Source organism: Drosophila biarmipes, chromosome 3L (assembly GCF_025231255.1).
Source record: "Drosophila biarmipes strain raj3 chromosome 3L, RU_DBia_V1.1, whole genome shotgun sequence".
Lineage (NCBI taxonomy): Eukaryota > Metazoa > Arthropoda > Insecta > Diptera > Drosophilidae > Drosophila > Drosophila biarmipes.
In genome coordinates, this window is record NC_066613.1 from 27,047,902 (window position 1) to 27,070,803 (window position 22,902).

General features: G+C 44.4%; 1 protein-coding gene across 2 annotated transcripts; it reads right to left on the reverse strand.

The window, feature by feature from the left end:
* Window positions 1–118: 118 nt before the first annotated feature.
* On the reverse strand, window positions 119–22,306 carry LOC108030744 (protein FAM135A). Of its 2 annotated transcripts, XM_017103794.3 has the most exons (10): window positions 21,934–22,306; window positions 13,363–13,523; window positions 11,721–12,043; window positions 7,994–8,306; window positions 6,033–6,065; window positions 5,585–5,772; window positions 2,565–5,520; window positions 2,137–2,348; window positions 1,828–2,068; window positions 119–1,769 (listed from the first exon to the last, which is right to left on the reverse strand). In XM_017103794.3, exons 2-10 carry the CDS (start codon window positions 13,437–13,439, stop codon window positions 1,577–1,579), a joined length of 4,536 nt encoding a protein of 1,511 aa, XP_016959283.1. In that variant the 5' UTR covers window positions 13,440–13,523; window positions 21,934–22,306; the 3' UTR covers window positions 119–1,576. The 2 variants fall into 2 exon arrangements, with proteins under 2 accessions (XP_016959283.1, XP_016959292.1); XM_017103803.3 differs by lacking the exon at window positions 6,033–6,065.
* Between the last annotated feature and the right edge of the window lie 596 nt (window positions 22,307–22,902).

Consider the following 22,902-nt stretch of genomic DNA (forward strand, 5'->3'; position numbering starts at 1 on the left):
TATTTGATTCAAAACTGTATAATCAATGGAATGAGGTGTACAAATGTATATCTTTCAAGAATGGAAAGTGTAATATACATACCTTATACCCATAGCCCCTCATTAAATCGAATTGCAATCAGGTTATGTTCCACTAAAATTGAATTTTAGCATATTTTATTCGAAAAGAATACATTTAAACTGCAACTGAGGGGAATTCGCACAATTTTGATCGAATACAAGTAAAATCCTAGTGCCCTAAGAAACATTTCAACACACATTCAGTTATTTGGTTGCATACAATCATTTTTAAAACCAGTTACAAATTTTGTTTTTTGCATTAGCAAGTTGATAAAGTAGTTACATTTAGGACGGTTATACACGTAAGAAGAATGCAATTTCTGGTAGGGTCACAAATAGTAGTAGTAGTTCACAACAGCGATTGGAAAAAGCTCAGAAAACACAGAGTTATATGGCTAAGACTAGACTATGAATTCGCAAAGTTTTGTCCTAACTGCTTCATCGATCTTGTTCCCAATGAAAAATCTAAATCTGCAATTAAACCTCCATCTCGTCCAGCCCTCTCAATCTAATTGACGATCCAATAATGCACTCAGCTACCAACAACTCGACTAGTTCAACACTACTCCTACTCTATCTCTAAATTTGTTCTCTTGTCTAGCAGTAAAAAGATTTGGAAAAACCATTTTGTCTCTGTTTGTGTTTTGATTAGTCTTAAAAATTGCTAACACTATTTTGCTACGTTCATCAAAATGCAACCTCGCCTTGCCCGTGCTCAACTACTATCGATAGCCGATAGCTTACGTATACTTAACATGATCGTTCTTGTTTTCGTTTTCATTCACTTTCCTTTTGCAATTCAACCGTTTCGAAAAAGTCTCGTTTATAGTTTTGAACTGGAATTTAACACTACGTATGATGTCTTTGGCTTCTGTTTTTGCTTTGTATGCGCTCAACTCTTATAGCTACAAATGTAATTATCGTTAACACGAGTGTTTTCAACAGTTATGCATCCATTTTGGTTATGGTTTTTTGATTAAACAATCTTTGGTTTTTTGATTTTACCATATGTGAGTGTGTGTGAGTATCAATTCGCTACAAAAGAGTTGCATTTGTAAAAAATTCAAGTCCAACGATTTGCTTTAATAAATTCCTTGTTCCAATCGCAGATCAATTGGAATCAGTTGGCTGATCTGATGACTCTGGGGCTTATTTTGCCTTCGATTCGTGTAAGAGTACCCTGTGTTTTTAAATTTTCGTTTTGAATTAAAAGTACAGAACACTTTAAAGAAGTTAAAGTAAATCGAAAATGTTCACATTATTTTTGAATATATACAAGTGAGGGGCACAAAAAAACATTGTTATTTCTAATGAGATACAAACTAATTGGTACAATTTAAAACAAACTTTTTTAAACTATAAGCACTTACTAGGTAGTGACCTGTTTTTATTTTATAAAAGATTTATCGACTAAATAGGTTGTCCACCCATTCGCCTCTGTACTTGGCTAACTCTCTAAAGCCCTACTAAAGACAGTTTAAAAGTCAGCAGTATTTTTGGTTCCTTAGTGACCTGGTTAACTGAAGTACTTCAGTCCCGCGATCAGCATAAATTTCTCAATAAATAACTCTGAATCCAGGACAGCAATGTGAGCCGCACGACCAATCAAAGTGTTGGCCGTGTGGGGCAGGGCATGATGGACGTCGAAACGGGCCAAAGTCAGTTCCGGCCTGGCCAAAATCGGAGCTATTATGTTGTGCACCATTTCCCTGGAAAATAACCTTTGTCTAGTCGCACACATGAGAAGGAACCAATTTTAATTATCACCTGTATATGGTACCCAGCGAGGAGCTGTCCCTCATGGCCGCCTTGCAAAGTTCCAATCGAGCCGAATGCGCTGGCACATAGCGATCCTGGCTGGATCCGCAGAGCAGGATGTTCTTGAAATGGTGCAGGGTGCTCCTTTGACTCAGCCTGTACAGGAAACTATTCCTCATGTCGGTGGTATCGCGCATGCAGAGCTGCAGCAGGGATCCAGACTTTTTCCACTTCTGCATGAACCACATTCCTAAGGGATAAGTAATAGGATAGTAGAGAGGATTTCGTGTGTAATAAATATTTCTTTTGCACCCTTACCCATATTGACCAATCCACTCGTGTTGTAGAGAGTTCCCAGATGAGGTCCTGATAGCGAGAGGAAGGTGTGCAGACGGGGAAGCAGGGGTCTCATTTGGGGCCTGGCCAAAGCACTCCTCACTATGATTGTTCCCAGGGAGTGGGCCACAAATGAGATGCGAGCGGGATTCAAGGCGCAGCTATCGATATGGTAGAGTATCTCGGTTACCAGCCTAAGGGATACAAAATGTCAGGAGAAAGGAGTCAGTAATAGTACTTTGCTGGCCCTTGAAAGCTTTAAAAGGATACCTAAAAGTATGCAACAACATAGTTAAAGGCCGAGACTACAAAATATTGAATCCTAATAATTTTTTAAAGCATACATTTGGAAAATGTTTATAAATGAATTCGAAATACCGACACTATTATTATATAATTCCCCCACTTACCGATCAGTCATGGTGTCAAAGTCCGAGAAGGTGTCTCCCTGGTTCCGCTCCGACATGAGGAACTCGAGATTTACCCCGGGCAGTCCCAGTTCCAAATAGGTGCGCACCAGCCGCAGATCCGCCGAGTTGCCATCCAACCCGTGGACACAGATGACCAGGTGCATTCCGTTCGGGGAGAAGGCGCGGTACTCGTCACTTATGTAGAAGTAGGGCAGTTCCGAGGCCAACTGCACGTAGTCGGAGTATATGCTGCCCTGATACTTGATCTGCTTGCGGAACTCCTCGCGGTACTTTTCGAATTCCAGCAAGGATATGCTGGGGGGCGCCTCCTGAACGGAGTGTCCACCATTCTTGCGCTTGTGCTTTGAATTGGGATTGGCACTATGAGTCTGCTTGGTAGTCCTGGTCACCTGGCCGTTGGAGTTCTCCTTGTTCTCATCCTGTTCGTGGTCTACACCATTCTCCAGACCATTACCATTGGTTGCATGGGACTTGCACTGATGGTTCTGGGAGGGATTGGGCTGGTTCAGGGAGGGATTGGGCTGGTTCAAGGGTCTCTTCAGCTCCGCCAAGCTGTGGGACTTGAGAACAGGTTTGTTGCTGAAGATGGCCGGCGTGGAGATGGGACGCAGTGACTCGTAGATGTGGTACACAGGGTTATCAATGGCTCCTATGGGTTGGCGTTCCTTTAAAGGAGGTGGTGGCTGGTGGCAAGGGATTACTTTGGATTTCGCCGAGGCAGCAGGAAGTGCAGCGGGAGGAGCGGGAGCTGGTTCTGGTGGCGGATCACGAAACTCATCGGGTGGCGGCGGAGCCAGGACCAAGGCCACCTCCTGCTCCTGATCCTGGAACTGCTGGGGAGGTGGCAAACACACTGAATCCAGTGGTTGCATGTCCTTCAGACTCGTTATGTCGAAGTCCGATTTGGATTTCTCACAGGACGAGGTGGCCGCCTTGTGGCGATTCCTTCTCGGCGGTGGTTCCATCTCCTCCACCTCCGTGGACTCACCATTGGGCAGCTGACGCAGTCTATCCAACTGGTAGCGAGAACGTTCCCTTTTTATATTAACAGTCACAGAGGAGATCTTCTTGTGCATCTCGGCTTGCTGGCGGGCAGGAGTCCTACTTTGACTGGAGGATCCCGCTGCCTGTCTCTTCCTGATCTTGTGAGGATGCTGCTGTTGGAGCTGCTGCTGCTCCAGAACCTTCTGCAGCCTCAATCTCAACTGCTCGCCATTCAATCGGGTCTCCATGGCCATGCCCATGCCAAGATTAAGCTGTGTGTGTCTCTGGCGATTGGTTAATCCCGTACTGGTGATGGTATCTGGACTGGAGATGGCCAGCGAGCTTCTCCGGCTGCTTACCCAACCACTCTCCTCACTCAGCGACGAGGTGGAGTTGCTCCGCTGCCTCCTCAACTGGGAGTCTGAGTCAAATTCGGGTGGGGGAGCCAGATTGGGCAGGGATTCGCTGAAGCCGCTAGTGTTCGGATCACTGCTGGTGGTGTTATTGTTGCTGGTGGTTCCCTCCAGACGAAAGGGCACGCTGTTGGAACTCAGCATCTGGAGCTTCTGCATCATGTCGCTCTCGGAACTGCTCGACTCCTTCCTCAACTGGCCCTGGCGCAGCATCTCCTTGATGTCGGAAACCCGCACCCTGGCTATCTCCACGGCTCGTGGGATTTGGGAGGAACTGCTCCTGGGCATGGTGGTGTGCTGACTTGGCGGAGGTGGTGGATACGAGTTCCGCGGCGGAACCATTGACTTGGGCAGGGAGTTGTAGCCATTGGTGCAGTGTTGCTGTTGCACCACCACCTGTTGTTGCTGCTGCTGCTGCTGCTTGGGAGGATTCAGCAGCTTGATCTCATGGAGATAGTCGAACTTTCCATACCTCTGCCGGAACTCACAGATGTTCTTCATCAGATCATCCGCCTGGAGGCGGGGTAGTGTGTGGTTATTGGTCGTGATCACCGGGGCTAAGCCCTCACAACCATCCAGTTGGTCCAGGGATTTGCTGTGACGTGCTGGCACACTGGAGTCCAGATCGAGATCCTCCAGCAAGCCGGTGACCGAGTGCCTGGAGAGATTGTGACGTAGTGTGGGAGGAGCTGCTGCCAATTCCGCAGGCTGCTCTTTAGTGGGAGCAATGGTGAGACTCGCCTGGAGCACCTCGCCACCCAAGGCAAATCTCGGGGTGATCACGCACTTGGCATGCGGGTGAGCTGGACCCCCCGAACCATTGGTCTGCGGATAATCGTAGTCAAAGTGGCAGGCCAGGCAGTCCTTGATGCCATTCAAACTGCTGCTCGAGTGGGTTTTGTCCACCTTTTTCTTCTGATTCGGAGCACCCACTATGGCTAGGCTGTCCTCCAGCTGGGGATCGCTGCCCGATCTTCTCCTGGAGTAAGTGCTGTTCGGTGCCACATAGCGATCCTCGAAGATCAGGGGCAAGGATGAGGCATCACCGTCGATGGGCGTACAGTGAACGGGCAGGGGCGGCAGCGACTGAAGGTAGCGACTCCTTCTGGCCAACTCCGCTATGGCCACGTAGCCCTGGCAATGTCCGGGCGAGGGTGAGCCATTCGCCTGATCCTGGCAACCAGCCGCCGCCGCATGACGCGGTTGCTCCAGCACAAAGAAACCCTCGGCAAATCTCCGCACCCTGAGTATGTGATGTTTCCTGGCCAGGAGGGTGTGCACTGCAGTGGAGGATCTGGAGGCCAGGAGAACCCTACGCCACCAGAAAATGCTCTCCGCGCACAGTTGGGCTATGTCTGAGTTGGCCCGGATGGCGAAGTCCTCCTCCGCCTCCAGTTGCTTCGCCTGATCCAGCAAAAGCTGCAGTCGTTCTCCCGTGTCGTTTTCCCTCAGGGGAGGCGATCCTATCTGAGAGTTTATACTCGGGGGTAACACTGCACTGAACTCGTTCAGCGTGGCCTTCAGTTGTTCAATGGCTCCTGGAAGAAGGGACATCAATCAGAATCAAATGTAACACTTACAGACATTCTCTGGTGTACATACCCAACAGCAAGCAGCAAATCTCCCGGTGAATGGCCCTGGACTGGAGCAGCCTGCCCGCCGGACCTCCGCTGCACTTGGTGGTGCCTCCTATCTGGGGTCCGAAGAAGACCGCCTCCAAGGGTCCCGGCGAAGTGTTTCCCCTGCAGCTCAACTTGCCCGCACTCCACGGCTTCGAACTGCGAGGGGCACTGAAATATATAGAGAAGGCCATAAAAGACCACAATTAAATTTTAATGCTTGTGGAACACCCAGTTCATATCTACCATATAAAGTTACACATAAAACGAGAGAGGAGGACAGGACGGACGGATACGGATACACAAAGCAAGCTCTCCTGGCCACAGAAAAACTACTACGGAGACCAACTACGTGAACCGAGTGAAAATACGGATTTACACAGTTACGGAGATTGAGATTTAGTTGTGAGGGAGTTATGATGGGCTCTTACCAGAATTTCATATACGAGAACATGCTTTTCCTGCTACAGCAACCAGTTTTCATTGCGGAATTGGTCGAGTTAGATCCATTATAATATGGTATTGGTATGGTTTTTATATTCGGGAATTTTTCGATATCGTTGGCGCGCAAAGAATGAGATAAATGAATCGCAGGTTATAGAAAACGATAAGTGGCTTACTTAAAACTGCAACCAAGTCGTCAAACTGAAGTTCTGACAGTAGCTTACAACTTTTATGAGACTTAAATTAATAAATTTCCCTAAGAAAATGATCTGTAAAAACTACATTGATGGAAAAATTTGCACAGAAGAAATAAAAAGGAAATTGTAGGTCTAGACAGTCTGCAAAAAAACTCAATGTTACAAATTTTTAGTTGGGAAGGTTCCAAAAAATAAAATCTCTAGAAAACATAATAAATTGCGTAAGAGAAAGATTACTTAAGGAGTACAAAAGACAGAGTAAGAAACAGCAACACAAAAAGGATGTTCTTTTACAGCCAGACAATAAACCCTATTAAATGAGGATTACAAAGGCTATGCCAACTGGAAAACTTTAATAAGGACTATCTACAATAGAATAACTAAAAGGGATGCTTTATAGTACCCAGCCCGTAAACCTGAAAACTTTTCATCGGCTAAACGCAAGAAAATCGTCTTGCAGAGATGTAATCCCGAACACTTTAAAGTTTCGCCCCGAAAATCCGCTGGTGGACTGGTAAATCCGGTAAACTCTGGGCATGATTGGACAGCCTGTCGAGATAATCAGGCAATTTACGGCTTCGCTCACGGGGACGAAGGCGGCGGGGACTTGGAGGGGATTGTAATCAGGATGAGTATGCCGCATCGGGCAAAGGAAAGGCCAAGGTCAACAAGGAATTCCAGAGGCCCGATGAGATGATATTTTATTCATACGAGAGAGATAGACTCAGCCAATCTCGGATTCCGTTTCATATTTTGTTTGCCAAAGGATTTCGTGCGAGCACCTCGCTTCCCGGCTTGAGAAGTGGCAGAGGATTTGTACTCGAAAATTGCCGACAACTTTTAGCAATACAAAACAGATTAAGGAATTACTCTCGGCGCAGAAGGAAAAGTGGGGTAAACTTTGTCGAGGATAATAAGAGGAAAATGCAGGCAGCAGGATGGAAAACTTTTGCCGAATCAAACGGCGAAAAAATTGACTCCCCTCCGCCAAGGCTCCAGCCACGCCCCTGGGATCCTGCAACGCCTCTGCATCTTGTTAGACGTGCAAGTTTCGTGTTGTATATATAGTATCCGGCAGGAGCCAAAGGACAATCGCATTGCGAGAGTCATTAAAATTTATGCCTCGACATTTTTATTTGTATGATCCGTGGGCAGAGAGGGAGAGGGGGTGGACATAATCCTGGGGAGCCTGTGTGCAATTTTAATGAGTTGGAAATGATTTGTGCGGGTAACTGGCCTACGAAGTCCCCCTGCTCCTCTGCTGATGCTGCAATCTGCAATCCCCACGCAACAGGACTCGATAAAAATAGACAGGGGGCGGGGTCTGCCACGCCCACTGCCCCACCCCCATCCTCCGCCCACGCAGCGAGTTCAATTTACTGTGAAAAATATGACTATATCAACGTTGACATTAGAGATCATGTTGTCATCTTCACTTTGCATCTCCTGCAACGAACGACTTTTAAACCCATAATGCACTGAAGAAAATACTTTAACTCTCTTGGAAGTTTGTTTACTGCCTTTTTGTATTATTACTACTACTACTATATATGTTTTTAAATTATAAAAAATGATCCCAAAAGATTCTTATTTCCAAAAGCAATCAAGTTATTTGTATATTTTACCATGCTACCTACGTGCTGTATATAATGTGATTTTCCACCACACCCTCTATTCTATGTGCATCCTTTAATTTTTTAATAGTTCCCTTTATTTCTCGCAGTGCACCCGAGCACACCTCCACTACTCACTTGATATACGGCTGATGGAGGGCCACGAGGCTGGCATGAATGCCCACACTGATGGCCGCCAGATGGAAGTAGTCGAACAGCACCGGCAGATGGTAATGAAGGCCACGGCCCGGGTGGAAGTTCAGCTGTAGGTTCCTGCTGGAGGCCAGTGTCAGGGTGGAGCTGCTGCCACCGGACCCGGAGAAGCTGCCATTGCCACTGCCACTCCCGTTGCCGTTCAGGCTGCTCGACCCGTTCTGCTCGCCGAACCAGAGCTCCAACTGCAGGGAGAACTCGGCCCGTTCAATGGACTCCTTCAGGTGACGACTGTCAACTGCAAGAAAGAGAAGGTAGAAGGGGCGAAATCAGAAAAAAGGAGAGCTGAATCCGTCTTTAGGTTGACTGAACTGCAAATCCCCGGGATAAATGCGGCAGAAAATCCTGCATGCAAACATCCTGCATAAACCATGCCCACCACGACACGCTTCCCTCCCAGAACTCTCCCCGAAGGCCGATTTCAATTCCGTCTTGGGCTTATTTGTTTTCCTATTGATTTTCGTTTAGTTCGGCATGGAATAGTGGTAAGTGGGTGGTCCTCCCCCTTTGGAAACCCCGAACGAAATGGGTTAATGTCCATGTAGTTGTGCATGCGACAAAGACAAATCAAAATTCTGCGAAGACCGCAAATCGTTGGCAGGAAACCAAGTGAATCGATGAGTCAGGAAAATGTTGTCCTAGTTGCCAACATTTGTGTTTGGCAACTCAATCAATTAGGCTTCATTGTCGATTCAGGCAGGGCTTTCAGTGTTAAATAATGATCACTTGTACATGTTGGCTTGCAAGAATGTTGGGGCAAATTAGCTTGTGGTGTCTTAAAGTTTTGGGTGTCTAAAAGTGGGCTACATTATTTTTATAACTAAAAAGCCAATTCGCTGCATACTTCAATACTCCTTTGGTATTTGAGGAATACATATGGATTTCTTTTTAGTTATAGGGTGTTTAAAATAATAAAACCGATGACCTCTTTGCGGTATATCATTCTTTTTCATTCCACTGCATTGCTTTAGGCCCATTGAGTGCACCTTTTTGTCATACAAAATCAATTTGGCTTATCTTAAGAAGACATAAACATTTTTTAAGAGTTTTTACACAAGGATATTTTTGGCATTTCAGAAAATTGGTTTTTAGGGCCTCATAAAGTTGAATTGCAATTTAAAATTCTCTTCCTGATATTCAACAAGTGGGCTAAAACTTTATCGCAAACCCCCATACACTCATCAATATAGCGATTATTCCGCCTGCCACTCCATAATAATAACTACCAGAGATTGCCAGTGCTCTCCCACACCCAATCCTCACCTATGGCTACCTCTGCAGCTCCGTAATCCCCACCCACAACCCATCGATGAGCTGAAAATGTTAATCAAATTCAATTTGCTCCACATATCGATGGTGGTTTATGGGGCAGCTACTTGGGATTCCTGCAGCCTTGCTGCTCTCGTGCGGGGCCATAAAATTCATTTGTTTTCATAAAATAAGGATTTACTGATGGCAGAAGGCGATAAAAAAGAGAAGGGGATTCCCAGATCTCTTTGGCTTGTTGAGATTTTTGCTTGGATCTTTCGCCAGCGCATCACTCATCCGCCATGTGGTCCATGGTGACAATTGCTTTTGGCCGGAATAATTTAAATGCCGAGGATTTCCACAAGGGTCTCTGCTCTAGCCGCTCGACACAGTTTATTTTATTGTCTGCGGTGCAGTAACCCACTATGTGAACTATACGAAAGATAAATGGCACAGTTAGGAGCAGCGGAAAAGCGGGGAAAGCCCGGGAAACCCCCACAATCGCACACATGCGAGGCATCAACAACAGACTGAGAGCTGTCAACTGAAAAGTTACTTTTGTTTGTGCGGCGCTTTCTAGATTCCCCGCACTTTTGCTTGGGAAACTTGTCCAAATGAATTAATCACTTTACTCGGCAGCCAAGTGGATGATGTTTCCATTGTTGTGCGAGGATGCGAAGGCGAGAAAGAAAGCGGGGGAAAACCGAAGGGATAAGGGTCCTGGGATAGGCATCCGTCAAGGGCTCGTCATCATTCTCGCACTTTTCCCAAGAGCGAGTCTCGCCTTCGAACACCTTGGAACAGAAGTCTCTGGGCGCTCTTTTATTTCCTCACACCATGCCCATAAATATGCGAATAAAAATATCTCTTTATATTTTTATCCAACATTTCCATTTGCTTTGCTGCCGCCGGCGCGTGTGTACATATTTTCAGGGGCTTTTCCGCATTTTCCGCCAGCATCACTTCATTCCCAGTCCACACCCCTTGTTATTGTTGAAATTTACTTTCAATTTGCCTTTTTCAACGCTTTTGTTTTTGCCCCGTTAAGTTTTTATGAGGTTTTTATGGTGTTTTACGGTGGGGCTACCCTGTGTGGAAAATGTTTAAATGTGATTGTTTTTTAAACGGGGATTAAGGCTTACGCGGTGGGAACTATGTAAACATTATCTGATATTAACACGTTTGTGGGAAATTTATATAAAAAATATATTTCAGATCTGATTATATTGGTTTATGATATGTATAAATCCCAAGTTGTTTATAGGTCACTTTTCAGTCGATCATCTCTCGAAATCTATAACCAAATTGTTTACTTTAGAATCCGCCTTATACTTGGCCTTCTGCCTTTCGTTCGGCGTCTTCTTTTTAATAAAAACTGGGTCAATGTGTGGGCCAAGTTTTTCCCTTAGCTTGCCGGGGGGTCTCCTAAAAGGAGTTCCGAACTTGCCGTAATTGCATTGCAGCCAGGGCAGCAAAAATCCTTTTAGCTGCAGTCAGCAATAAATGCAATTAGGTGGAAAGAAACTCCCAAGCTGGAGCTTGCGTCCCGGGCCATACGTCCTCGGCATCTGTCCCGTGTGGTCATCAACTCCACTCCCGCTCCCAGGAGCCCAAAAGTTTTCCTCTTTTTTCTGGCCAGAACCAGAACTTTGTCCGGTCTCCCTGACAATTTGATTTATACTTCCAATCGAACAATAAACTCATTTCGGCACCGAAAGTTTCGCTGTCCGCTGAGTGGACGAGTGATTTGGTGTCTGGTTACCCGCTCTGGGGTTTTCCCTGGCTTGCCATCAAAATGCCACCAATGCGGCGACGGGGAATCCCCGGCATTCCTTTGGCTCTGGCCAAAGTGCACATTGCCGAAATAAGCCAAAAACGTTTATTAAAATGTGGGTAATTTAGAAGGAAAACCATTTTTTGGTAAACGATATTTGTCGTGGTTACCTTAGGCCTAATTCTTGAATTTAATGTGTTAAACATATATTATTATTTATTTATTAAAATTAAAGTTTTTGTCTATGAATAAATTTAACTAGAATTATGCAGTTCCAGTTTGAAGTTACACGATGTTCGTCGACACGCTTTTTCCCAAAATAAAACAAGCACTGCAATGCCAACAATGCGGAAGAACGCAATGCCTTTTCGCATTCTTGGCAAGAAGCACTCGAAAGTGCAATTTATGCGCTAGCCTACTTGGCCAATGGCCACACTCTTAAAAAACACCACTTTGCGCCTTTGGTTTTTCTTCAAAGGTTAGTTACCTCTACCTCAAAAAATGTTCATTCATTACTTGCCGAGATATGCTACAAATTTCAAATATAAAAATATGCAATATGTATTAAATCCTTCTTATATTGACTTTAAAATTATTGTTTTTCTTTTAAAGAGAGGTAGATATACCCACCTAGTAGATGGCACCTGAAGTGGATGATGTCGCGCAGCGGAACCTCCTCGTTGCGGTAGAGTATCTGGAAGATGCGGGAGGCGCCGCTGCCGTTGATAACGGAGGCGGATGTGCAGCCGCCCCCCGCCGGCGCCTCCAGGAGGCGTGGCACTTCCCCCGGCGACAGCTGCTCCCCCCTCTCGCTGTCGCTGCTTCCGTGGTCGGTGGAGCCCCCGTTCGCGTGTCCGTTCTGTTTTCCGGGGCCACTGGCTTCCGGAATGCTCGTCTCCACCTGCACAGGTAAGCGGGGCGAAACACGCAGGCCGCAGCGCACCTGGTAGAGCCTGGGAAAAGCAGGGGAAGTCCATTTAATTAAATATACTTTGTCAATTGGAAACAAGTGTCACTGTCGCTTAGAGGAGTTTCAAAGGTATCTAAAAGCTATTCAGCGTGGCATAGCTTCTTTGAAAGTTTTAAAAAATCAAAAACATTATTTTTGTTCAAGCAAAGGGTATTCATTTTTTGTATTTTTTAAAGGTTTTTCCCAAAATCCTGTTGCTGTCAAAACGTTAAAAGATCAGAATTCCCCAATTCCCAGCAGTTTTGTCGGCCACTGACACTTTGGTCGTCAGCAGCTTCATTTGCAGTGACAGGCAAACAAAGGAAATCAAAGAAAAACACATAAAAATCAGCCCAAACAATTGCTTTATTTTTCTTTTCACATCCACTGGCACTCGCACATTGATTTTGTACCTTGTTTTCCCCCTTTTTTATGTATTTTTAAAACACGAGCCGAGTGGCCCGACATTCGCTTTCTTCAAGAGCAGCACAGCAACAAATTGAAATCCCATAAACACTTGGCTGACAATTAGTGAGTGCTACGGTCACTATGTATACCCCTGGCGCCCAATATTCCCCATTGGCCCCCCTTTCTGCTCTTGATTGGTTGTGCACTCTTTATTTGCTTATTGCACTGCATTTCTGTTTGCCCAACACTTCAAAGGTCGCCGTGTGTGTGCTCACCAGTGTGCTCAACAATTTGGAGAAAAATTAACAATTTTATTTGAAATATTTCGTACCAATAGCCATGGGTTGTGTGGTATGCGTGTAATGTCGCTGTTGACCCGGATTTCTTCAATGTTTGCACATATTTACGAAGTGCAAATTATCGTTGGCAGCCTGCTCACACAGAGCTGCTAATTGCAGGAACTAAACTTTAAAGACCTTAGTAAACTGAACGCTTGCGACAGCTTAACGTCTAAAATATACATTTTATATGCGATTTTTGTGAGCCTCTCAAGGTTTAACAAGTATGATAATTTTTTCTTATGGTGTGGAAAATACTTTCAAATATGCCTAAAAGTATGCATTAAAAAAGACAACTTCAGACAACAAAGGGATGAATTCCAAGTAAAACGAATGTTGCATACTTTTAGGCACCTTTAAAAGAGATTCCACAGCCCTATTGATAAGCTTCTTTTTCAGTTTATCTTCCCCTAAAATTTTTTTAGATATTACTTTGACTAACGCGTTTGCCAGCTAATCCATCAATTTCCACGACGCTCAAATAAAAGTTTATCGTGATTTACTTTTTACTTTACGTTTCATTGGATGAATACACGAGCGAGCTTGAGTGCTTTTTAAAAGCCAACGACAGACTCACCCGCGCTGAAACAAATCCACATTGAAGAACTTGTGCAGCTCGACGACGAATTCGATGGTGGCCTGTAGGTCGCCCATGGCTCCTGGATTCCTTGACCTGCCCACAGGGGACTCCCCTCCTTGTGGTCGTCTCAAGTTGTCAGCAAGTTCATTGGCTCCTCCCTGGTAAAAAGAGAGAAGGGAAACACACGAAAATCGCTATAAGTTTTTACTTTTATTTATGGTGTTTGATTTTTTCTTCGGCTCCTACTGCAGCGCACACGGAAAAATCGGCGTTGCAACCAAGTTGCCAAGTTCGTTTGCCGTGCTCTCAATAAATTTATTGGCAACTATTGACAGCTTGGCCAATTGATTGCCCCGTAATTGTGCGAGGAAACTGTGCCAAGTGGGCGATTCTCGCCGAGCACGCTTTATTGCTTTTTCTCGCGGGTGTGGGTGGCCTTCTGTGCAGAGAAAAAATAATAACTAAATTGGTCACGGAAAAGGATGTTTTTTCCCCAGAAATAGGTCATATTTTGTGGCATAGTTGAAAGGCATTATTAGGTTTTTATCCACCATCTCAATAACTTATTACCAAGCCGAGCTAAATAATCGGATAAAATAATATAATTTAAAGTTATATCCTTAAAATAAAGATAAGCATTTAGAGTCTTTAGAAATCATCTAATATATTTGGTATTAGTCTAGTGTATTGGCGCTCTTGTAACTATATCAAAAAGTATAAAGGCATTAGACCTGTATAGAGCTTAAATTTAAAATTAGTTCCAGGACCATTTGACATTTTCTGGGTAGCACAAAAGACCTGCAAACTCAATAGGTGAAAATACATGAATGAGTGCCATTCCCATGTTTTTCCCATTGTGTAGCTGGGCTCCCATGTATGTCTGTGTGCTCTGGGGTTAGCGGGTCAGCCGCAACAACAGCGGTAGGACCAGAAATGGGGGAAGCCCCGCCACGATGTCAGTCGAATGGGGCCAAAAGCGAAAGGAAGACAAAAACAACGACGACAACTTTTAATCGCCCAAACAACAAAAGCTCCTTTCCTTTAACGGCGAAAAGAGCGGAGAGAGTGAGGCGGAGAGCGAGAGGGAAAGTGGGAAAAGTCGGGAAAGTCAGTCAGTCAGTCGCCTGCGAAACCACGCCTACAATAACATTAACGTGCTGCAGTTAATGCCACCCCCTTCGCTTTTCCGCCCACTTTTGGGTGACCTCGCTTGTTGACACAATGGAGGCGAAGCAAGGAAAGTGCTGCTTCTGCTTCTGCTTTCGGTCTGCTTTTGCTTCTGCTTCTGCTTCTGCTTCTGCTGATGAAAGAGTTCTGTTCTCCGTGTGGATTTTTAAGGATGCCCCCGCAAGGGGAACATGTCTGTTTTCCCCCAGAAACAACTCTTCTCCGCCTCATTGTCAATGTGGGTTAACCCAAGTGAGCCAAGGGGTGGGAGGAGTGGGCGGAAAAGTTACACTACCAACCGAAACATTATGGTAAGTGGACTAGCAACTAAGTAAGTTAATAAATACTACTGATTTGAAATGAAAAGGATGACGTTCCTATTTCTTTTTTTTATTTTGGTAATTAAAATATTTGATTGCATACTTTTAGATACCACTTAAGTGTTTTCAGAAGTGTCTTCGAATCCAGCCGTAAAACTATTTCCCTTTAGGAACGTCTCTTTCTCCCCGAAACACAGAGCTCAACCAAGTTGACATCTCGATTTGGACGACGCAGACTTATAGTTGCCAACCGCACTGTTCGTCTAGAGCAACTTGGTGAGTGAAAGTGATGATGCCATTTGTTAGCAAAGTCCTTAAACCGCCGCTCTTGCCATCCTGCCAGCCTGGGTCCCTAGTTTCCAGTTCCCAATCCCCATCCACATCTCCGCTTTGTGCCATGATGTATGGCCGAAAGTTGTCGCTACATTTTGACTTACTTTGTCATTAAGTGCGCGCCCCGCCCAATTCCCTCTTCCGCTCGACAAATATTTGTGTTCATGAATTTACAATGTTCTATGAGGCTTGGGCTTTTGGAAATTAAAAGCAAATTTGCTTGTTAGTTTTCGCCCACGCAGACAAACGAGCGTTTCAAATGGCTCCTTAACTTCTCAACATTACGCATACGCCATGCTGTCTGAACGAATTTTAGCAAAAAATGCAAGGGAAACTAGGTCAACGCTAAAGTTCACGCAAAAAACGAATTGTGAATAAAGTGCCAAACAATGAGTCCACAAAGAATGTGAAATTTATATATATATAGTGCGGTTTAGTATAGTACAGTATAAAACGGAGCCGGAAACTTTTAAAAAGCTCAACGAAAACACATTTGTGCTGTGGATAAGGCGGAAGGAGGAAAATGGAATTTCGGTGGACTAACAATGGCAAAGCCGAACCATAATAAAGATTTTTGGGCCAACTTAGGAGACCACAAAGACGAAATGCATTTAGCAAGTTTCTAATTGAAAACGGGAAACGGCCACAAAATAACAGCAGGACCTCAAAGGGTAAAGTTTCTGAGTGAAAGGCTGCTTTGGAAATGCACCTAACTAAAATAATAGTAAGCCAAATGAGCTGTGAACTATTCAATATCGGAACGAGAGACCACCAAGAGTGCGCCATAAAAATAAAGCTACAAAAGCCACTTGAGTCACTTATCAAAACAAAAGGCAGGCCAAGCTAACAAAGGCGCAAAGACCCAAACATAATCCCAGCATCCCGATCGCCGCGCTTGAAGTGTGCTACACTGAGAACAAATAAATATTAAACCTGTTTAACACAAAGAGGTTTCGGTAAGATTTGCAGAACCATTAGATAGTGTTAGAGCGTCAAGGAAAATTGCAGATTTTGGAAAATACTTTCGCATTGCCTTATTTTTAACTTTATGCTATCCGAATGGAAATCCTTTCCTATGATATATGCTTTCCGTGTAGCCCAAGCGAGCTGTCGATGACAACGGCCCTATAAACGGGAGAAATCAAATCGTTCGTGCTTATCATCGTAATGATTATCCCTAATGTGCCGGGGAGGGCGAAGAAAGGACTTCCGCGCGAGGGAAGTGGGCTAGGAGATGGCCCAGCGTATCGCCCAAAGCAAACCCACTTGCCTCCCGACTTCGCTCTTCGTTACGTGTGCCCTAAATTATCGCTGTCTGGCCAAAGTCCAAATGGCAGCAAAAGCAGGGCGAAAAGAGGACTTGGGACCGTCAATGGCAGACAAACGAGGGTAGGTCGCCTTTCCCTCCCCTCCCGATGAAGATAAGTTGGTGACCCCGACACGTTCTGTTTTTTTACGTCTTCCCCGCTTGTTTTGTTAAATATATACGTATACATATAGTAAATATTGGGGGGCGTACGTACATAAAACATGGCGTGTGAATGTGTTAATGTCTAAGGTCGTCGTGGCCTGTTGATGAATGGAAAATGGAAAGGAAAAGCTTTCATGTTCATATTTCAATTTGATACCACAGGCCGGCCGGTAGCACTTCCTTTTCCGAGGCCCTTTTATTTTCGGACCGTCTCAAGGCCATAAATTCAATTAATTTCCCCTCCAAGTCTGACTTTATGATTGTGAAAAATTAATTAAAATATGTTGTATGGCTTCAAGCTCGAGTCGGATCAAAAGATTGCGTTGCCTTTGCGACCGAAAGGTCCTTGAAAAATTAATGGCTTTCTCCCAGGAGCTCAATTCCATTCATTAACGCTTTATATTGCCTACTTGTTGGCGCTAACCTTCTAAACTTCGATACTAAGCAAATTTATCCAACTTTCAAGCCAGATGTTTGTCGCATGTAATTTGAAACTCAGAAAGAGGAAACTTTTTGTTGATTGCTAGCTCGGTTGCCCCGAAACACACGGAGCTCCCACAGGAGGAAAAAGCTCTTTCAATTTGGTTGTCCGGCAACTTTGGGCCACCTCCATCCCAGGCCCATTCCCATGACAACTTCTTTTGCAGCCAGACTGAGCCGGAAATAGGCAATTTCATATCAGACAATTTCAACGACCGATTTGTTTGCCTGGGCGGTGAGCTCCGCTTGCCTGAAACATGTGTTCTTCCATTAAATTATTCATCAACTCGGAAAGTTAACCAGGCGGGGCTCTAACTCGGGCCCCACATCCACAGCTGGCCAGGAATCTCATAAAAAATGCCCTCGAGTGCCGACTTCGTCGCCGTCCATGAGCATGAAAATTATTTTCCCTGGCCTCCAAAACTCTTTTCCCGTCTATTGTGCACAATAAAGCAGGGAGTATGAAAAAGTCCGGGGTATAGACTATTGAATACTACTCATATGTAATAGGCACTCATATATCTACCTGTAAAATGGTATTAATTTAAAATTAAATAATGAAAAAACAAATAGGCTAATAGCTGGAGGGATGAACTAAAGGGTAAGATCGTATGATCCTGAAGAATTCGCTTTGTCCTTAAAGTAGTGATTACTATACAATGACATGCGTGTGAGAACTCTGTTATACAATGTGTGTCGGCAGAGCACCGGCAGACACAAAACCCTATAGGATGTGTTACATGCAGTGTGTAAAAACAATATACCCCTGCATTTCACAGGTACTACTGGCATAAAAAAATTGCCAACAGTTGCAGCTGACGGCGGCTACAAAAAGGCGAAGACTGCAGAGAGGCAAGGAGGTGCGGAGGTATCTTGGCCAAGTGCATCGCGTGCCGGGGGAAAAGCCAGGGGCGCTTGGGCGGGCCACTTGCTCACGTTCACGTGTCGGGGCCCAAATGGGTTTGGGCCAAGTTAAGGGGGAGGGGACGCAAAGGGCGAGCCGAACAACTCAAGTGCGCAGCCAACAATAACAAAAGAACAAGACCCCAAACCGAGGAAAGTTAGGAAAAACCTGGTAAACAGGGCTGTGGTGAGTGTAGGCGAGTGCAAGGAATGGTCAACATTTATACGGGCCTCTCACGTTGCAGGGAAAAGCGGAAAATGGGTGGAAAGCGATTGAGACGTCTGGGCGGGGGAAAAAGCCGGGCTGGGAAATCTTGGGGCGCATCAAATGGAATTGAGGTGAAGGAAGCACGAACCAATGTAAGATTGCGCAGAGGCTCAAAAGAGCTTTGCGAAATGAAATGGAAATGGAAAAAGGAAAAGGAAAATGGAAAAGATCAAGAAAATGGGGAAGATCCAGAAAAGATGGCGAACTTTAAAAGGTGCCATTGAAATTTAAGTTCAATGAAGACAGAAATAAAACTAAAAGGATACGGAAAAAAAGGATAAATAAAATAAACGTATTTGAAAGGTAACACAAATATAAAAATTGAAGTATAAATATTTTTCCTTGTTAAAATTAATAGAGAAGGAATTTATTCAAATGTAATATTTATCAAATATTTTTCAGGACAAAGCTCAACCTCCTAATTGGAATGTTGAAGCTCAATTTTGTAAAAATGAACTGAGAAGCCAGGAGAACAAAGCGAAATAAATGGCATTGCTGGGGATTAGAGCACAGGGAAATAAAATATGGAAGAGCACAGAAATCCTGCAGCCACGGCTGGGATAATTAAATCAAATATATTATTTATCAAGCCACGAAGGCTGCACTGCAACTAGTTGGCTACAACATAATTTGCTCAACTTTCTGCAGCATTTCCGAGCATACATGATGCATGGCCTCTGCCCCGCCCACCGGATGACTTAATTATATGCACCAAGCACCCACATCCCCAGCCACATCCACGTCCTCTGGCTCCGCTCTTCATGAAGGACCCTTCCTACTTGGCTAACTCCAACAAAGCTCAACGAGTTGAGCATTGTGTAGAGCGGGCATGTGAGCACCTGAAGGACCTCCGGGGTCTGGACGCCCTAATGAAAATGGAAACTTGAACTGGCAGCAGACCGAATCGCAGCAGGAGTAGGATTGGGGCAGGAGGATCGGGGACGGGGGATACGGATCCTGGATCCTGGGGCTGGGGCGTGGAAAAATTGAATTGAGCCTTTTTATGCGACCAGACTGACGATGGACGGGGAAACTGGAGACGGAACAGGATATTTCATTACATTTAAGCATGCATGGCTGAATGGGAGGATTCGGCTCGGTTTGGCTTGGCTAGGGGTGGCTCAGATAGGGTAACGCCCACGTGGAAAAAATGGCAACATTGTTGAAATGCGCAAATATTGGCTCAAGTGACGGCAATAAAAGAGTCAGCCCCGGCAAGTCGCTTGTCCCTTCCCACAGCCCTCGAGCACCCGAGGGTTATCCCCTTTATATTGGTACCTGGCATTCGCAGGATATTGGCTATTTTTGGGAGCTGACGCCGAAATCGTCAAGGCTTTGAATTTTTTAGTTAAGTATGCTAAGTAAATCAGCTCGAAGACATCACTACGGTCTTGAAAGCACCTAAAATGTATGTATGGCATTTATTCGTAGCATACTTTTAGACAGCTTTATAATATATTTAAAGAATAATATATATTCTTATCTTAAACCACATAAACTGTATGAAAGGGTGTCTCCTGGTCCTATACCAATTTTTGCCATATTCCCAAACCATGACCCATCATTTCACCTGGAATATCATCAATTGATGTCCCTCTGGTGTTATCCCAACTTTAACCCTAAAAGCTCACGATTGTCGACAGCAATTTCAATTTCCCCATGATTGACAGCCCAGAGGCCCGCCCCCTTTTTGCATAATTGCATACCTGGCTGGGCCATATTCAGGCATTCCGATGTGAATATAAATATATAGGGTTGATATGCTGTTTTTTCAGAGCGGTCATGTCATAGATCTCGGCAGGAAGAGGTCTCGACCCCGTGTGGCTGTCACAGCCTCATGTGCCTAGTGCGGTTCAGCTCAGTTCAGTTGGGTTGAGTTGCGTTATGTTGTGCGGGGTGTTTTTGCGTTATGCGGCAGTTAACTGTGTCGTGACATGTGGCAAGCATAAAAGAACCGTAAAATGTCATGTTTGTTTGGGGGCTCCCGAAAACATGACGCGAAGTGGTCGCGATGGAGCGGAATACTGGAAAGCACTCTGGCAGTACGACGACTTGTGACTCACGCATTTGCTAAAAGGTCGGAGTACTGGCTGGGCTCTACGAAGGGGTGATGGGTGGGCTAATAGGTGGCCGTGTCAACACATGGCCAAATTACACTAGGCACGCAGGAAGGAAACCGGAGAACCACAAGATATTTCGGCGGCGGTAAGGATTTTTTAATAAAGTCGCAACGCGAGTTTAGTTGAGTTAGTCATGCGAAGGCAGGTGGGGTGCACGACGGACTTGTGCTCCCAAATAAATCGATTTTTAATTTCGTTTCAGGTTAAATAATATCTAAATGTGTAAAAAGGTATTTGAACTCACAGTTTTTGTGGTGTGTAAGAGTGTGCAATTCGCAGGCTCAAAAGAAGACATTTTGGGCTGCTCCTAAGAGACTAATATGAATATATTATTTACTTGAAACTAGTCGTAATTTGATCTACTCCTATATACCAAGTTGAAAACTAATTGTAATTTATAATTAAGAGATTATTTACTTAAGAAAACATTTAGGTTAAAGGCTTTAATTAGATCTGTTCCTGGATTATATTAAATAAAGATGTTAATTAAAAAAAAAAAAAAAAAAAAAAAAAAAAAAAAGAGTGTGCAATGAAAATGTTAAATTTACGATTCAAAATATATTGTTGCATTCTTTTAGGCGTCCTAATAAGAGATTTGACTCTGTGACTTCCTTTTTTGGTTAAGTACTATTTACTTATTTATTTGTTTAAGTACTATAACATTATAGTTACAAGTAAATATCATATCATGTAGCACAGTGTTTGGGCGCAGTTGTCACCCGCTTTGCGAGTCCCTATTTAGTCCCTTTTTGTTGACCATCAAATTTGCGAGCAAATGTCCCGTCCTGAGCTGAGCTGAACCATCCCAAATTCGTTTTAATTAAATGCATCATAAATTCTCGCACATTTCGGGCTGTCGCAGAAAAAGATTCCGCCGAAATCGCACTTGTCACTCAGTTTTGAACACTTTTCCATTCCATTCTTGATTCACTTTACTCTCTGGGCTTTGGGTGGCTGTCTCTTTTTGTTTATTTGTTTGCGGAGGTTTTTGCCCTACAAACCGACGATGCCGATTTTTTGTAGCTCAGTTTTGTGTGGCCATGAAAAACGGCGAAATTTATTTATATATTTTTGCGTTTGCTCCGCGGGGTTTTGCGTACGAAATGTTTTTGCAATTTAAAAATAATTAACCCAGCGCGAATGTTGTTTGCCCGAAGAATGACATGTAAATGCGGGAATTATAGTGAGTTGTGGGAGAAGATAAAAATATCGAGTAATGGTTGGTTGTAGTTATATATAGAGTGTCCTTTTCATTTTATTTTTAAGTGCTCATCCCTTAAAAATTCAACACTTAGCATTTAGTGGAAATGTAACATATTTTTGTCCCTAGGAAGTCCTCTTTTATGTCTTTCTGGGGTAAAAATGTCCCCCAACTCGATGGGAATTTAAAAACGTGGCGTAGCCCTAAATTTAGGTGCCGAAGAGTTGGGGCCGCTGAATTAATTAGGCTGCGACAACGAGGAGCACTTTAAGCGAGGGCGGTCAAGTGGTGGGAGTGGCACTCACATTTTGCCCTAATTTTACTTTCTGCGATGCGAGGCGATGTTATCAGGACACACACTTTGGGGCTTTTGGGTTGCAGGACGACCAGCCGAAGAGACAGGCGCTCTCTCTCTTATTCTTTAAACCATCCCGATGTCATAAGTAACGCACTTCTTCATCTGCCTGAGGACTATTTGCACTGCCCGGTGGACACCTCCATGGCTATTCGCCCGCCTTCCCCTTCCGGCTAATGAGATTAGAGTGCAAAAGGCGAAAAAACCAAAAACCGCAAATAGCCGAGTGTTACAACGAGCGCAACCACTCTGATATCTTTTTCTGCCTCGAACCGAACGTGTTTCAGAATTTCCGCCGCCAAACGCACGTCCGCACCGGGAAAATGTCTACAGCCAACTGAGACGGAGAAACTGCGCCGGAAAACGAGGAGCCGAGTGCCGGGAATCGAGCACGAGAAGCACGAGAATCTAAACCGACTGCGGGAGAATCGACCTCCGAGAACGCACCACGGAATGCGTCGTCGGGTGAAGTGTTTTTCGTGCTCTTGGCCGTGTTTCTACTATTCAGGCCAACTTAATTTCCTTCCTTATCTGTAAGAGAGGGTTTTATGGCTTTTTCTCTCTTTGAATGATTGAACGCCGACTGATTGATGGGAATTTAAGTGTTCTGGCCATGACGGGTGATAAGTGATTGATTAATTGGCCAAAATGCTGCGGTATCCAATTTCCCAGTGAAATTGAAAGTAATAGTTCCGAGAAATCGTGATACTTAACGTAGGAAGCTAAGTGATTTAGGATGGGAAATATTAATATATTAAAGTTGCTACAATAGAATCATCTTTGGTAAGCCACCTTCTTTATAATGAGTTTATTAAAGAAAGAATTACTTTTTAGAAAAAAACTTCATAGTTTAAAAATCGTTGAAATTGAATGGAGCGAAATGTACATTTTAGGAATAAGAGGAATAAAAATCTTAAAG